Raw genomic sequence first — 19324 nt, forward strand, 5'->3', positions numbered from 1 at the left:
TACCATTCAAATGGCAATCCTCCAAGAGTTGTGAGTGCCATTTCTCTGCCAGTAATAGTTTCCCCAATAGATAGGAGATCGTTCTTGATCTCGGTGATTCTTAAGAAGTATGCTTGCATACTTTCATCTTTACCCTTCTTGATTTCCCTCAGCTTATTTCTAAGAAACAAAACTTGATTTGCATCATTAACTTTAAATAAACTCACCAGTCTATCGTAGATTTCCTTAGAGGTGTCCAGTTCAGAGATGTAGGCCACCAAGTGCTTGTCGATAGAGTCCCAGATGATCTTCTATTGTTTTGACTTCTCCATTTTTTCATTTGTTCTAGGCAACAGCGGATGCATTTGATGGAGGCTCAACAATATTGCCTCTCACATGATCCAACACTCCTTGATTCTTAAGGGTTAGATCGATAGACATCTTCCATCCATGATAGTCAGCTTTCTCACGGAGCTTGTCTTCAACAGGAAAGAGTGTTGAGGACCCCATAGTTCTTTTATGATAGCCTTGCCAATATTCTCTTCAATGATTGCTCTTGCTCTTGCTTGGGCTTTGTCTTCACCTCTGCTCTAATACCATGTTAAGTTATGGTATGTTCTATGCTTATAACAGTTTACTTCTTTTCCTTATTATATTCCAAAGATTAGCAATCACACGTACATAAAGTAAAGTGTAGATAGAACATTAAACGATCGACAGAAAACAAGCCAAGACAAGAGACGCAAGATGTGGCGGCTAGCCAGGGACAAACCCCACAATGTGTGGGGAAACCCTTTGATCAAATCTTCTTTTATCTTCAATAATTCAGCAGAAAGAAATAATACAATAAATCTGATTCATATCAGCAGTAGCAAACCCTAGATCAATAGCATCAGCATTAGCGGCTTCATTATCAAACTAGGGCAGACGATATCTTGCAAACCGTTCGTCGGATTGACTTCATTCCACCACCAAAAGTTGCGGCTTTCAAAGGAGGTTCAGATGAACCTATAGTGCAGTTCCAAAGAGGAGATCTTCTAGGCCACGCAAGTCAATCTTTACTTCTGTAGTTGCAGCTTCAAATTCAACAGCTTCCGGCTTCACATGTGTGAGAGAGAGACCCATTTCAATGCAGTAGAGAGGAGACTCATATTTGCGTAGTAGAGAGAGAGATATGTGATGCTATGAGTGAGTCCAAATGAGGAAAAGTCCTCTTATATTTATACACAACGTTGGTGGGTGAATAGATGCGACTGTTGGGCTTCTGAGCCTACATGAGTTGTAGGTCGGCTTGATAATAATTCCATAATCAAAATAAATTCATATCTCCATGAATACTTATCGGAATCAGATGATTAAGTTAGAGAAAGATTCTTTGGCGAAAATCACATGGAATATCATTTGTCGACGCATTTCGAACCAACCAGTGTGGTTCAACTTGTCTTGACGATGAACCACACTGGCTGGTTCGAAACGCATCGACAAATGATATTCCATGTGATTTTCGCCAAAGAATCTTTCTCTAACTTGATATGGATCACAGAAGCCTGAACTCTATTATGGAATCAGATGATCTTTATATCAATCCTACACCCCTTGACGAGAGGAATCTAATAAAAATATTATCAGCCATGAATAAGAAGACCCACATGAAGTTTTGCCCTGGTTTCCAATTTTAACAAAGTAGCTTTGTTTTCATCAAAATAGATGAATGAGATTTTTCCATATTGATCGATTGCTAGATAGTTTCTTTCACAACAAGGCTCGAAAAACTAGCTTCCCTCATCACCCTACTCACACTAGGATCATCAAGCATTGAAACTATTAGTTGTCTGAATCCCACCTTCACAGCAAACAAAGGCGTATGTTGTTGCTCAGAGAACCCTCTTCTCTAATGTGCTTGTGCTCGCTTAAGAGCCACGATGAGAGCATTATAAATCGGCAATTTGGTGCCAGAAGGAAAACCCTACACTGTCGGTAGTCGATCGAGAGCCACACTGAATCAAAGCTCCAAAGCCCAACATTGAAGAGGGTGCAAAGAGTTGGGATGAGACTGAGTCTAGGCCTGTTACAGATGGTTAACAGGGGCTACCAAGAGCATCTCAACGACATGAAGATGATTCGTTTTTCCATGCCCACAGAGACAAGATTTTGCAATGGCACAATTCAAGATACTAGCCGCCTCTGAGATTAGTGTTTTATGCGTTGTGTTCAACCCTGCAAAAACTGACATAGATTCAAAAATTGTCTCCCACCATAGGAAATCACAAATCTCCTTCATTCCACGACACTCTACTAGATCATTAGCTTCTTTTTCCTGCTATTTCCTGTGTTATGCTCATTCCGATGCAAAATTTATCTGGTTATCAAGAAAAACTTACTTCTTTCTTTTCAGTTTAGTTAAAATAAATCCCCTTATATTTCTACTTTCATTGATTTGATTGTTAAAACCTCAATCACCTGAGCTTATGTTTCCTGCAAATAGCTTAATTTAGTTGTGTTTCCCAACAAATGTCTAAATTATTCACCTTATAAACAAAGATTCTTCCTCTATAGCTTCCTCTCTACCTTTGAAGTGCTGACATGACTTCTTTCAATTCAACACTTCACTTCCCAGGGCAGTTGAAATCCAACAAATTTTGATTGACCCAGTTGATTGGATCTGGTAATGAGAACAGTGTTGCATGTGAACAACATATTGATGTTTGGGTATTTAGTATCTAATGTATTTTTCCATTCCATCATGAATGCCACAGTCTTCTTCTTCAATGGGTGGTTGCTTCAAAACTCTTGCTTTTATTTTTCAATTTGGTTCCTTTGTTGGGGTTTTTCTCTTCAATTTAAGAAGACTATAGTGGCCTTTTCTAAGGAACCTGTGGGTTTTATGCCCTTCCCTTACATCCACAAGAACATATGTTTTAGTGATGCTTTATGTGTTCTACATGCGATCTTGGTTCTGAGGTATGCTACCCATGATATTGTAATGAAACTGGTTCATGTCATTGACTGACAAAGATCATTGTAACATTCAACAAAGTTTTAGGGACAGATGACCAGAATGGGACACGACAAATCTTTTGTATGTATCTGAATTGGGTCATAGTAAAGCATTAATTATCTACTATTATGTACTTGCTAACTTCCCATTTTTTTTCATCTTTACGCCTCATGGATGCAACAGGTACATCCCAAAAATGTTCTGACTACTTGTAAGCTACTGGTAGGGAAACAATGGATTTGTTTTTTAACTTTACAAAGTGTTCAAACTGTATTTGATCGTAAATAATGATTGATACTAAGATGGAGTATGGAATCAGATATTTTCATGTATCATGTGAATGTTAAGCTACTATTTGTTTTGGTGTTGGTCTAAGGCATCTGTAAATAACACAGACTATTTGGTTTCTAATAGATGATTGACATTAGGATTTTGTTTTGGATTAGATGGGAATTTGTATGTTTATGTAATTTTAATACCATCCATGCTAATGATAGAGGGCCAATTACCTAGCAAGGGGAGCTTTAATGAACTGGGCTACCCATTCAGGCTAAAACCTTGCTAAATTACACTAGAGAATCAGTTTTGTAAATTTTTAGTACATGTAAAGTTGAAGGTAAATCCACAGAGGTATGTATTTATTTCTTCTGTAGGTGGTAGATTGCCTATGACTTTGTATCCAGAGGAGTTTTATATCAATGTTAACATGACCAACATGACCATGAGGGCGGATCTTGCCACAAGTTACCCTGGCAAGACTTATAGATTCCATACTGGACATACTGTCTTCACCTTCAAAGATGGAATGAGCTACACGAGCTTCAACGTCACTGTAGTCCATGCAACTAAACTCATATTTGTTCCTCAAATGTAAAATACACATGTTCTCCCACATAATCAGAATCTTGTGAGGTTGGTAGCATGACCAACACAAAATGCGAGAACATGTCCCTGCAAGTTACTGTTGATGTGAATAATGTTGGTAACAGAGATGGAAACCATGTATTGTTTCTGTTCTCTACAACCCCATCCAATAATGTTGATACCCCAAAGAAGAAACTGATTGATTTCAAAAAGGTTTATGTCCAAGCGGGTGCCACACAAAGGGTCATTTTCACTCTTGATGCATGCAAGGACCTCAACATTGTTGATAATACTGGGACCAGGATGTTTCCAGTGGGTCTCTTGTATACAACACATACCCCTCTCAAACACTCTCCAATAATCAGATTCTGAAGCTGCTACAAAATTAAAAGTAATGTTGATTGCATGGCATGTAGCCGACATGGATGATGTATAGAAATCACCTAACCTATCAATTGATCAATTGTTGACTTTCAACCAGATAAGAGTCGATGTTGGCTGAAAATTACATCCTACCTACCATCGATGTAGAATCTCTTTTTTTCTTCAGTAGATGCACTTTGTTACATATCTGTAGCACAATAACTGAATGCTAAAAGACCGGGCCTTCTAACCTTGCCATGTATTTAAAGAACTCAATCTGTCTTTTGTACCTCAAGCTTAACTTCACCACTCTTTACATTTTGGAATTTGTCAAGCCAAATTGAACTCCCATTGCTAGCAAAATTGTATTTTGCTTCACCATGGAGGTAATATTGTTGTCACCCTCCATGAAGGATTTCTTCCACTTAACACGTGGTATTGATGAAATATACCTTCTCTCGTTTCTTACCTTCCTTTTTCGTCTCCTTCTTGGCCATGTCTCTCTTGGTTGAGGATGCTTCTCCAACTTTACATCTTTCAAACTTCAAAGTTTTGCAGTTCCATTTTGGTATTATTTCAATGTCTTACATACCCATATGTCATAGTCGTTTGCATGGGTTCACAATTTCATTTCACAAAGTTTAATACTGCTTTAGGTCTCCAAGATTTGTCACCTTTCAAAGTTTCCCTGTGTTTCTCATCTACTACATATGTCTTGCATATATCTTTCCTCCTTTCTTGTATATATGGGAATGCAATTACCATTTTGAATTTTCATAGTAAGGAAATTTTTGAAATTGGTGTATCCATATCCTTGGTGCCACAATGAACTGCTGCTCCTACTTTCAGTGTGCCAACACTTGTCTTTGAACCAGTAATTTCAGTCCATGGAAACTAAGTTTTAAAATTTTAAGTATCAGTCTTAGTAGGGGCACATTTAGTTCAACAAGTTCTCGGGATTGTTAAAAACTTCAGCACTTTGGAGACAACAGGATTGGGTTTGTTCTAGTTAGGATTACTTCTGGAACAATTTAAACACATGAAAATATCTCTCACATGGACCAAATTCAGTTTTCTTGGAGGACAAGCAAGTGATTTGTAGGGATACATATGGAAAGTGGTATTCCACCAAGATAAAAATCAATCCAAGTCTAGCGCATATATGAAAATATCATAGCACCTTTCACAAGTTTGATTTCAATGTTGTATGGAGAATTCAAAATCAAAAAGATAAGACAAGCTCTTACTTGTATGTTAAATTTTGAAGATGAGGGGACTTGGACTAGTGCTTCCAAAAGATCAATCAGATACATGTATATTAACACTAGTTAGCATGAGAAGAGAGTGCTCCACATGATCCTAGATTAACATCTTTTGGGTATTGCACCAACACGTAACTAATGAAAATTATGGTAGCTTCAAGTAGTAGTTCAATATATTAAAATTGGCATCTTCCAATCCTTAAGGCTAGCACTAGGGTTGAGGATAAAAAATGACAGAGATCAATCTTTGAGGTTAGCGCACCCCTGGAGATCTAAATTTAGCGAACCTCTAAGATAGACTAAGCAATTGCAGGTTTGTAGGCTAAGCACTCCATATCAAGCAAATTAGACCTGTAAAGGTGTACATCGCAGAAAGATAAATTTAGATAGGCACTTTTGTGAGGATAAAAGTTGGTAGGTCTAGTTGAGCTATTCACCAACATTTAATAGTGTAAATTTGGTGTTATTGTGTGGGGAATAAAATTAACATGTGAAGGGTGAATGAGAAGATTTGAGGTGGAATGCATTGAGACCAAATTAACATATAACCAGTGCTCCAATCAATATCATAAGTTATTTATTCAACAAGCAATGTAAGGGTGTGCATGGTTCATGGATGGTGTTGAAATTAGGTAATTTAGGATCACCACATGAGCATAAACATGAGTGTTTCTTTTGAGGTTATTCATGGATACAAAGAGGTGTTGTTTTTGAGGAGTTGTTATCAACATTTGGAGCCATTGCTATTGGGTGCGTGTAAAGTGTTTTGATGATGTGATTTGATTTGCTTTTGAGAGGCTGCTACATCTTAAGGAGGGGAATTTCCTTGTGTGCTAAAAATGTAATTGCTGCTATGATAAATTCAGTATGAGAACAAGTAAAGAAGGGTGTTGGATTTGTATTAAAAATAGTGCCATTGAGTGCGAACTTCAGTATGTGGATTAATCCAAGAATGGGTGCTTCTTTTTCTTGATTTGGACCTTGATATTTTTAGGAAGGGAGTGCTTCTTTCTTCGAATTTTTGTTGTTATTTTTGGTCAAGAAGGTTGCTATTCATTAGATTAAAGCTGCTGAAATCATGTTGATATCTTGTGTTATCTTCTTGTTGTTAAAAAGTACAAGATCAATGCTATCCTTTGGGAGACAAATAAGCATGGAGTATGTAGGCAAGCTTAGCGTGATCCATCTAAGGAAGGAGAAAAACAACACCAAATTTAGACAACAACTTAAGATTTGGAAATATCCTTCAACTATAAGAAGAGGAGGGGCAGTCAAAGAAATTCATTGGCACATCTTCCATCCTCCTGTTGTTCATATTCTTCTTCTCTGCTTCATTTCATCCTCCTGATGCAATCTAAGGTTTTCTTGAAGGAAAATCTTCTGCGCACTTCTATTACAGATTGCTTCTCTGAGAATTGTGTAGGAATAGGACTTTGAGTAGTGATTCTTGCCAATCCCCTTAGAATATTTGATTAAAAGGTCTTGATATGAAATATTTTAGAATGTGTACTTGTAAATGACTCTGAATATTTTGCAAGTAAGTGATCTCATTTCACTGTCTATTGTAAAATATTTGATTCTTGTGAAAATTATTTCACAAATGATAATTTAAACTAGGTTTAAGATTCATATTTGAGATTCTTTTGTTAGTAGGATTCAATGTTTGCATTGCCTCCTTAATTTTCTGTCTTTCTTTTTTCTCCTCTTCAACCAATGAATTAAGGCACCAAACATATATAAATCAATCTTAAATATTACAGATGTAAAATCCTTCTTTGCTGATTTCAAGGTTTTATATGTTGTCTGATAAGTAGTTGGTTTGCAAATTTCTCTCATGCTAATTTGAATTATGCTACATATTTAGAGAGATTCAATCAAAGATATTTTATAGGGCTACCCTCTAGAATCAACAAAACTGACTGTGAGGCAAGAGGGAAAGGCACCAGTCACATATAAATCAGTCTTAGATGGTTCATATGTAAAAGTATTCTTCATTGATTTCAAGGTTTTATATGTTGTTTGATGGCATTAAGTTGTTGGTTCACAAAGTTTCTTTGCAAATCTGCAGTTCTCTTGTTGATTTGAAATATGTTGCAGATTTAGAGGAAATCGTTGATATTTTATAGGGATACCAGTACACCAATGTATAAATTTATCAAATCACCCAATTCTTTAGACAACCTTTTTACTCCAGAAAGTATCACTCTCAGTGCCCACAAATAAGCAAATTGTAGAGCACCAGAATTTCATTGGGAGATATTTCCAGGACATGGAAATGTAACTTTCCCTCTAATGCCATCTGTCCTAGATATAAAGGCATAGACAACATATGTTCATGCAAAACAATGTAAATAAACATGTGAATAAACCGTTCAATGGATGATTTATCCAAATAAGGAACATAATACAATTACTTATGTTGTTTCCAATGTGCAGAATAAGATATTAATATGATATCTAATACAATATTAATTTTATCTATAACATGAAACAACACTAATTGAACCAACTTCTTAAGCTCATGCTGGTATTCAGGTAGTATATCTCAATGTGGAGCTATATATCATGATACCATGACAAAATAACAAATAAGTTGGTTTATAAGTGAGAAACTCAATTATCCTTGCCATATTAGCAAATATTATCACTTTACCTGGAAAGTATCCATAGTCTATTTCCACTTGCAAATTGAGGTTCAAATTGCAACAATAAGGTTCAAGAGGCCAAGGTCTAACCAAATATTAAAAAAATGAAGAATGAAAAAGAGTTATGCATCACACACACATAAGTTGGGCTCTAAATTCAATGTGAATTCTTTGCAATTCTCTCTCCTTCATTCATAGAAATCCTCATCTTGTAGGTCTACCCGATAGGTCCTTTGTTTTACTAATGCAAAAAGGTCGGAAGCATATATTTTTGAATGGTGTGAATCCATGCATCTCATTGATTTCTATTTTTTTGTTCTCTATTAATTCATATAAAAAATGAAATTATAACTCTTAAAATGTGGTTTGATTTTCCTTTAAAAAAATATGCATTTAGTGATTCACATCTAGACCAATGGTCATTTCTAAATGACCACTATTGAAATGATATTTTATGTGTCCTATTATAATGATTTATGTGTCCTATTATAATGTTGTTCTGAGATCCTCATTATCTTACCTTGTTGTATCACATCTTCTTTCTTCAATGCTACTCTTTCCTATGCTATGGGAAATTTCTAGTTTTATCTACTTGTTAAGTCAATACATTTCCACTTTCTTTTAATTACATGGTTAAAAATTTCAATCACAAATTTCCGAAGTGTTAGCCCATGATTTTCTTGGTGTTAGATTTATTCCCTCTTCGATGATGATGGATGGATGAATTATCATTGTTATCCACTTGAATTTGTATTAAAGTTTTCTTGTGGGCCAATCCCATTATTCATGAATTGAACTTTGATTATTAGATTTGTTAGATAGGCTCTTTGAAATAAAATGAAAAGTTTAGCTTGATAAAGGCATAAGAACAACATATGATTAGTTGGGTGTTTTCTTAGTGAGAAATAAAAGTATATTTCAATTTGAATATCAAGGGAATTGAGTAATTCAATAATTGTTCTTGATTTGATATAGAATCATCAACAATATGATATATTTGACATTCTAATTGATCGAGTCAGATCAGCCAACTGATAGGATATCGAATGAGTATATAGAGGACAGTTTTTCTGGGTAAACAACCCACTCCCACCCGGATACTCATCCATCGGGCCTAGATAGACTGAAACCCACCTCCTTCCAAGGCACACGTGGCTTGCTTCCAGACTCATCCGTGCCAATAGGTCACGGCCAAAAGGTACACTTCCAATCACTCTGTCTCCCCTGGGAATATATATATATATATATATATATATATATATATATATATATATATAGATATATATATATATACATATACATATATACATATATATATATACATATATACATATATATACATATATATCTATGTATATATATATATGTGTGTGTATATATATATATATATATATATGTATATATATGTATATATATATATATATATATGTATATATGTATATATATGTATATATATATATATGTATATATGTATATATGTATATATGTATATATGTATATATGTATATATGTATGTATGTATATATGTATGTATATATGTATGTATATATATGTATATATATATATATATATATATATATATATATATGTATATATATATATATATATATATGTATGTATGTATGTATGTATGTATGTATGTATGTATGTATATATATATATATATATATATATATATACATACATACATACATACATACATACATACATACATACATATATATATATATATATATATATATATATATATATATACGGGCAAGCTTGTGTTGGTTTGGATTCCAACGTACAACCAGTAGGGCTGGGGACAAGAAAGTCAAGGTTCAAGGAGGGGCGCAGAGGAGGGGACTGTCTATTCTTTACCCGCACAGTATTTAGCAAGGCATATGCCCGATATTTGACACGCCGGGCACTCACTCAGCCGCTCCCTAACAAAGCTTTCAGGGCCCATATTATAGATTACCAACTTGAACTGCAACCTCAGTGGAATATGATAATTGTGTTTAGTAAAGTATTTTTTCTTTCTTCTATTTTGATTTATTTTATTTTGGTTTATTATAATGAGTTTTTGGAATAATAGAGTTAGAAGATTTTATATTAAAGGTGGTAGAGTAAGGGATTTTAATATTATTTATGATGCATAGTAATAAAAGCTAATTGTAATTATTAATTTTGATAATGTTGTATTGACAATGGACTTGGTTGGTGGTTTCTAAATTTGGAAAGTAAATCTCACATTCATAGATCTTCTTTTATCTACAAATAACTGTAACCATAGAAACTTGAAAACTGCAATATTTCATTATTAACAAAGTTTAAATAATATTTATTTTTTCAAATGATTAAGAAAGTTGAATTAATTGGTTTCTTTTAATAGCAATTCAAATATTTTTATAATAAGTGATAATAATTGTAAAAAATGAAAACTATCATAAAAGATGTATATGAAATTTTTTCAACTATTATCATTTTGTCATAAGTTATTAATAATGGACCTATGATATTTTTTTTTCCAAATTTTTGTAATAATATATATAATATATTGAAAATGTATGTGGTGAAATTGTTGACACCTAATCATCAGGATTGGGTGAATAACTAAAATTGATGTAAATAAATAATAGAAAATATGAATAGTCACCGGGAGATGAAATGAACAGTCTCTCCCTCATGTATATAATAAAGACCAACCTAAATGAATATCAACGAATTGTTTTTGAGGAGTTACCTCTTGGTCTGACATGGTATTAGAGCCATCGCCATTTTGGCTTCCCTTTGCTTTGTAACTCCCTATTCTGCCTATGGTATTCTGAATCCTATGAACGCTGGCTAGCCTGGCAGCTCTGATGCTTCCACTGGCCTGAACGCATCATTATTCCTCTGCGATTCTCTATTATTCTCTACTACGCTGCTTCTGTCGTTGCTCCACCTACTATTCACTATTATTCTTCGCTACACTGCTCCTGTTGCTACTCCACCTGCATACAAAACACCATTGCATTCAATCTGATCTTACCGCCATTATATTCAATACATTGATAACGCTATTGCATTCAATCTGATCTTAACGCCATTGTATTCAATACATTGATAGCATTATTCTCTGGTCTTACCGCCATTGTATTCAATCTCACAGCCTTGGGTCTCCATCCCACGCACCACAAACATAGCATTATTGAAAACGTTGTATAATACCGCGATGCACTCATTCAAGTAAGACCACGGGATAAAAATCAAAGAAAAGGCTATGAGACCAAGCATGACACCCACTCCAGCCATTAGATAAGGAACTGGGGAATTCGTTGTCGATATTTGGTTCCTTCCTGTGCTCATATCATTTGTCATCGAACAAATGATAGAGAACACTTAGCCCAAAGCCGAGACCTCGTTCTGGTGATGGTGCCGCTCGAACATGGTGACTGGTGGAAGCTGTTACAAGTGTGGAGAGTCTGGCGAATTTGCTAGAGACTGCACCAGCGGTGGCAGTGCTAGTGCTGGTGGCAGCAGCGGCGGTGGTGGGGGCAGCTGTTATCAATGCGGTGACTTCACCTGAGATTGCCCTAACCATGAAGGTTAGGCATATTGGAAGCCTACCATTCCTCTCTTCTCTTTCTACTTCAGTGTTTTGAATGTTATGCCCGCTACGGCTACTCACGCCTTCTCCAAGATTTCATGGTTTGTGGCTTTTGTTGTTGTAAGCCTGCTCTGGTTGTTGTAAGCTTGCTCCCACTCTCGTTTTAATACATTGCTATGTTTTTTAATACATCATTTTTAATACATGTGCTGGCCTCCATATCACCCCTCCTGCGTTGGCCTCCATATCACCCTTCCTCCATATATACTTCCCCCATACGTTGAATACTCCCTCCACCACATAACCCCTCCTCTAGTTAATAACTTTGATATATTATCCCTCATTATTTTTTTTTCAAAGTTAAACAAAGTTTGCCACCAGAAGTACAATTTTTTACAGTATATTGCCAGAAGTATTTTTTTACAGTACACAGATTTTACAATGCATTCAATCATATCTATTGTGGGAATAGTTCTCACTGGCAAGGAGAACTATCCTGAGTGGTCTCGAGTGATAAAACACACCCTCATTTTCAATGAGTTGTGGAAAGGAGTGTGTGTTGGAGACAGAGACAAAGAGCCAGAACAACCTACCTCAGACAAAGAGTTTGCCATTTGGGAAAATAAGAACAGCAAAGCCTATGCATTAATTGCAGCATCTGTAAGTGAAGAGGTGAGTCACCATATTTCACCATTTTCAACTGCTTTCGAAGCCTTACAAAATTTGAAAGAACTCTATGACTCACATTCTGCACTTGAATTTGTTCAACTCATGATTAAACTCTTCACTCTTGAATTACAAAGTAATGATCCTCTTGCTCTTGCATCCGAAGTAAAATATATAATGCATGATATCAAAGCCACTAACATTGAATTAGATATTCCTTTTATCACTTTTCTCAAGGCACTTTATCCTACTTACTCCAATTATCTTGAGTCATTGCAAGCAAATGGAAATCTCAAAGATATTACCTTTGACTCTCTTGTGAAAAAATTTGCTGAAAGAGAGAAAGATTTTGGAAAGAAGACAACCCCTGAATCTTTTGAAGAGGCTGTGTGCCTTGCTGATAAAGAAAAGAATCTTGCCCAAGATTCTTCCAGAGGAAGAGGTGGTCGAAGAGGAAGAGGAAGATATTTCAGATGCAGGGGGGGCAGACACTATTAAGAAGAAAAGTTAGATTTGCACTGCGTACGCTACAAAAGAAATGGATCACATGATGCCTCTACATGCAAGTTACCTTGGGACAAAATTGAGCAACAAAGAAACCAACAGAAAGGTAAAACTAATGAATCAGACAAAGGTAAAGCACCTGAATCCACTCATTATGTTGTGGCACAATTTAATATTGGAGTAAATGAAGACTTATTTAATGCTTCACTTGCTTCTTGGAAAAATGATTGGTTGCTTGATTCAAGAGCAACTTGCCACATGAATCATAGAAAAGATTTTTTTTGAAGAATTTACTGACAATGTTGATGGAGCAATATACTTTGCAGACCAATCAAAAATCAAGCTATCAGGGCTTGGCACAATCAGGCTTAAATTGCCTAGTCTTCCAGACTTTCTTCTGCATCATGTTCTATATCTCCCACAGTTGAAGAGAAACTTGTTGTCCTTGGGCCACATCCGCCAGCAAGATCACTCCATTCATATGTTTGATGGCAAGCTTGAGGTGAGAAAAGCATCTGACCACTCACTTGTCATGAGGGGGATAGAAGAAGAAAGGCTTGTCAAGCTGCAGGGTACCTCTGCTCGTGCACAACATTTCTCATACAACTCTCATTATGAAGAAGGTACACTTCCATCAAGTTTATTATGGCATGCTAGATTTGGACATTTGAACTATGACAATCTCTGGTTGTTGAAGAAAATGGTGTTATTGGTTTGCCTACAATTCCTAGGAAACTTAAGAAATGTGATGCTTGCATTCTAGGAAAGCATAGCAAACAGTCTTTTCATGATTGACATTCAAGAGCACATAGAAAAATTGAACTCATTCATTCATATTTATGTGGTCCAATGCTTGTTACTTCTGCAAATGGAAATAAATATATGATGACATTTATTGATGACTACACTAGAATGTGTTGGGTTTATTTATTGAAGAACAAATCTGATGTTTTTCAAACATTCAAGAACTTTCATACATGGATTGAAAATAATGCACAATCTCATAGTGGCTCTATTCGCACTAATAATGGAAAAGAATATACTTCAAATGAATTTGAAAACTATATTCGCCAACATGGGATCAAACATCAAACGATTGTGCCTTATAATCCTCAATAGAATGGTGTAGCTGAAAGAATGAATAGGACAATCTTAAATATGGTGTGCTCCATGATGTTTTTCAAAAATGTAAAATTGATGTTTTGGGCTAATGCAGTTCTATGTGTTGTATATATAAAGAATAGATGTCCATCTAATGCTATCAGAAACAAGACTCCCTAAAAAATGTGGTATGGGCACATTCCTTCAGTAAAGCATCCCAGGATCTTTGGTTCCACTTGTTATGCCTTGATACCAAAGGTACATAGAAACAAACTTGGTGCAAGAATTCGTAAGTGTATCTTCCTGGGGTATTCAAACACCTCCAAAGCATACCGTCTCTATGATGAAGTCAATAAAAAGTTTGTTGTATCTAGAGATGTAATATTTCTTGAATCATCTAAAACTAACAATGTTGTTGAGCGGCAACTTGATCGCTTGGATAGATTCACAAATGAAAAATCATTTCAAGAATTTGATAATCAGATTCCACATCTTGAAGGGGGGATTCCTATGCTAGATCAATCTATCGAATCTTCTTCTGAAGCACTCTCTTCCCCACATGAAACTCCAACAACGGATGATACTTTAAGTGATGTGATTGATAGAATTGGGAGACTCAAACTTGATTTAGTCCCAACTCAATCAACAGAGCAGCCTGGACCATCTGAGAAAGGTCCCCCAAAGTGGCTGACAAAGACACTTGAAAGTGTTCATCTTGATGAGGTTGGAAAGACAGGAACTAGAAATTCAAACCGACAAAATGGAGGTGATGTAGATGACTCTGATTCACCTGTTGATATGGATGTTTCTTATGATTGTGAATTGAATTTGTCTACAGATTTTGAACCAACGTCCTTCAAAGAAGCTGCTTCTTATGATGAATGGAAAGAAGTGATGCAAAAGGAGTATGATGCCCTGATAAAGAATGGCACTTGGAAGCTGGTTGATCCTCCATTAGGAACCAAACCAACTTGCTACAAGTGGGTCTACAAGAACAAGTATAAAGCTGATGGCTCACTTGACAAGCACAAAACCAGGCTTGTGGCAAAAGGTTTTGCACAGAAGGAAGGGGTCGATTATGAGGAGACTTTTGCCCCCACAACAAAATGGGCTACCATCTGGACACTTTTTTCCCTAGCAGCTTAGAACGGTTGGAAAGTCCATCAAATGGATGTAAAAACTGCTTCTTGAAAGGAGATCTAAAAGAGAATGTTTTTTGTCCTAGCCTAAAGGATTTGTTGTGAAAGGACGTGAACATAAAGTATGCAAACTTGTGAAATCCTTGTATGGCCTCAAACAAGCACCGCGAGCCTGGTATGAAAAACTAATTGAGCATCTTCTGAAACTCAATTTCAAACATTATGATCTTGATGATGCAACTTTATTTGTCAAGAAAGTTTGGCAAAACAATTGTATATCTTGTGGGATATGTAGATGATCTTTTGATGACAGGGAACAATGAAAGCTACATTGCATCCATAAAGAAGGAATTGAGGAAAGGTTTTGAAATGAATGATTTGGGCTATGTTCATTACTATCTTGGTATTGAAGTAACTCAACATCCGAAATCCATATTCCTTTCTCAAAAGAAGTACATTGGAGATCCGTTGAACAGGTTTGGCATGACATAATGCAATCCTCTTACTACTCCAATGGAACAAAACATTAAGCTCACATCCATTGAAGGAAAAGAATTTGAGGATGCAACAAAATATAAACAGCTTGTAGGAAGTCTCAACTACCTAACTACTACCAGACCAGACATTTCATTTGCTGTTGGAATCCTCTCCAAGTTTATGCAAAAGCCTTGTGAGGGACATTGGTCTGCTGCAAAAAGAGTTCTAAGGTACTTGAAGGCAACTCAAGACTTTGGAATCAAGTATATACAGGTGGAGGACTTCAGCTTGATTGGATACTCTGATTCAGACTTCGATGGAGACAAAGAAACTGGGGTATCTACTTCAGCTTATGCTATGAGTCTTGATCAAGAGCTGTCTCCTGGAGATCACGCAAACAATCAGTTCCAGCAGATTCCACAACAGAGGCAGAATGTGTGGCAACAGCTGAGGCAACAAAAGAAATTGTGTGGCTCAGGTAAATTCTTGAAGATTTGCAGGTAAAACAAGTAGAATCGACTCCACTCATGATTGACAATACCTCAGCAATAAAGTTGGCCAAGAACCCAAAGTTTCGTGATCGAATGAAGCACATCAATACTAAATATCATCTGATTCGACATCATGTTGAGGCCAAAACAATCCATCTCCACCATTGTTCCACTAATGAGAAAATTGCAAACATCTTCACTAAAGCGCTTGGAAGAGAAAAGCTTGAAAGATTCAGAATGCTGCTTGGACTCACCAACATCCCTTCAAATTAAGGGGGGAATGTTGACACCTAATCATCAGGATTGGATGAATAACTAAAATTGATGTAAATAAATAATAGAAAATATGAATAGTCATTGCGAGATGAAATGAATAGTCTCTCTCTCATATATATAATAAAGACCAACCTGAATGAATATCAACGAATTGTTTTTGAGGAATTATCTCTTGAGGAGTTACCTCTTGGTTTGACAAAAATATTTCTTTATTTCCATGATTGTGATTTAACAACCATATATTATATACTATTATTTTTTGATCATAGTATATTAATGTGAGGCATGTTGTGATAAAATTCATCTCTCATGGTTAAAATTGGATGTATGTTTTTTTAGTTTTTTTGTGTTGCTGATGTCTTTTTCATAATAAATTGGTGGTGGACATATTTTGATATAGTTCTTTGGGATCATGCTATTATACTTTTTAGTTATTTTATCCTTTTATGATCTTAATATTAATATGCTGTGATATATTTCTTTAGATTCATGTGGGTGAAGATCTAACTTCCTAGATATTTAACATACTCAACATGTACATTACAATCACTAAAACCAATTTAGCTTACTCAACATGTAATTTATTTTTTTTTCGAAGGAACACTTCAAAGAGGTGCTTGAATGTCGTTGTCATGCAATAATATTAAAGCAAAAAATTAGTGCCTTCGCCCAAATTTTTGGTGAACCACGAAGAACCTCGCATAATAAAGTATTGACAACTTGTGTATAACGAATCAAATCTTAGATATTTAGATAAATTCATAGATTCCTTTCCTGATGAATCACATCAATGATGAAAGTAAGGAATGCAAGAAACGAAAATGTTATTGTGATATCCTTATCATGGCTGATAGTCAGATCTAATGGTCTTGTACTTCATTGAAAATGCCAAAGGTTAGGTTAACTTTGAAATCGCGATATCAAATATGCTTATTTTCAATTATGGCAACTTGAAATAAATTAAGATTAGCCTTAATCGTGTAGACTTATAAAATTCCGACCTTATCAATATCTACGTCACATAAAGATGGGTAGCCAATGCCACATCTCTTTTCTGACACCACCTACTTTGAAGCTAATACGCGTTCAGGGAAAGTCAATGCCAAACTATATAGTGGATGGGCCCATTAATATGACAGACTCACATATTTTAGGTGAAATAGTGATAAAAATATTAAGAATATTCATTATAAGTGCGTGCTCTAGTTGGTTTTGGTTTGAATTTTGAAGTTGTAGCTTACCTTCTGAATCTGATCCTCTCCTTGCAGTACAATGGGTATCCAATTTCAATTTCAGAATATGTCCTCCTGCTTTACAACGAATTGTTTGGCTATGAGCTCCCAAGTCACAGACATCAAAATAAAATCGCAGGAGAGTCTTGCATCCCAAGTGAGTAGTCTAATGTCTCAGAGCAGCTCACATTCTGCAACAAGCCCGCAATCAGAATTCAGTCTTTCTTCTGAGCTAAGCATTCAATCTCAACCGAGTGTGTGCTCACAGAGCAGCCTAGCATCCGTCCCCTCTCTTGGGATCGTAGGTCAACCTCTAGGGAACGAGGGAGGCACCGTTGGTCCATGTGTAACTACGTTCAGAGGCCATGGCGGGTGCGTGTTTTCTCTAGCAATGGCCGCAGGCAACCTTCTGTACAGTGGGTCCTCTGGTAATGACATTCGAGTATGGAGACATGGCGAGGGAAATGAGCTTTACAAGTTTGGGCATGGGGATGGAGCAGTGAAGTGTATTCTGGTTTCTGGCGATAGGATATACAGCGCGCATCAAGATCACAGAATCAGAGTTTGGAAACGCGCTGAGAATATGCAGCCGTCAGGCCATAAGTTGGTGGCCACCATGCCGACCCTCAAGGATTATGTGATAAATAGCATACCGCCCAAGAAGTATTTTCAAGTGCGTAGGCATAAGAAAGCTCTCTGGATGGAACACGTGGATAGTATATCGGTTCTGTCTGTTGATAGAAATGGGTTTTTATACTCTGCTTCTTGGGACAGGACGGTGAAGATCTGGAGGCCTTCCGACTTGAGGTGCGTTGAATCTTTCAGAGCACACGATGACGCCATCAATGCGCTTGTGACTTCCCCAGATGGTTTTGTTTACACGGGATCCGCGGATTCCAGAATCAAAGTCTGGGCAAAGGCTTCCGGGGAGAGAAAACACTCTCTGGTTGCTACGCTTGAGAGACACAAGTCTGCCATCAATGCACTCGCTCTCAGCCCCGACGGTTCCTTTCTCTACTCTGGAGCTTGTGATCGATCCATCATTGTCTGGGAAAGGGATGGAAGCGGGCGGCACAGGACGGTCTCGGGTGCCTTGAGAGGTCACAATCGTGCAATTCTATGCTTGGCGACTGTGGCAGATTTTCTGTGCAGTGGATCAGCGGATAAGACTATTCGAGTGTGGACCAGAGGAGAAGGCAATGCGCATTACTGTTTGGCGGTTTTAGAAGGTCATAGAGGACCTGTTAAGTCTATTACGGTGTCTTTAGGCACTCAGAGGGGATGCCACGTCTATAGCGGCAGCCTGGATCATGACATTAAGGTTTGGTGGGTTCCTTCACATGCAAGCTATTGTGATGAACAAGAGGAACATAGTCCATTGAGAACGCCAGAGAGTTTGAAATGGCGAGGTTAATGTAAATTGTTTGGCCTCTGCACGTAATTATATTATATCAAATATAATTAAGATTTCCTGAGCAATTTGCAAAGTTGTTCCACGTGCATAATTTTACAAATGTTTCTATTTTTTGGGATTTTTTTTATTTTATAGTGGCGTAGTTTAACTTATATATATTTCTTATTTTATAATGGTGTAGTTAACTTATATATAAATAGATTTTAAATCCAGTAAAAAAAAATTTTAAGAAATGTGATTTTTTTTGTTATTTAAAATGTATTTTTAAATGCATAAATAGATTCAGCGTCGTTTACCCAGTATTTGTTCCCACATGTTTTATCTAATATTTCTTTTCAT

General features: G+C 36.3%; 1 protein-coding gene across 1 annotated transcript; it reads left to right on the forward strand.

The window, feature by feature from the left end:
• The first annotated feature begins 17580 nt into the window (after positions 1–17580).
• Positions 17581–19041, forward strand: LOC149207182 (protein JINGUBANG-like). The gene has a single exon (XM_089393853.1). It carries the CDS (start codon positions 17612–17614, stop codon positions 18983–18985), a length of 1374 nt encoding a protein of 457 aa, XP_089249979.1. The 5' UTR covers positions 17581–17611; the 3' UTR covers positions 18986–19041.
• The last annotated feature ends 283 nt before the right edge of the window (positions 19042–19324 follow it).

The sequence above is a fragment of the Pinus tabuliformis genome, chromosome 1_2 (genome assembly GCF_031772625.1).
Source record: "Pinus tabuliformis cultivar Carrire ecotype Pingquan chromosome 1_2, CPIR1, whole genome shotgun sequence".
Lineage (NCBI taxonomy): Eukaryota > Viridiplantae > Streptophyta > Pinopsida > Pinales > Pinaceae > Pinus > Pinus tabuliformis.

What these genes read in the sequence shown, in the direction of transcription:
- LOC149207182 (XM_089393853.1), top strand. Translation starts at nt 17,612, where the DNA reads ATGGGTATCCAATTTCAATTTCAGAATATGTCCTCCTGCTTTACAACG.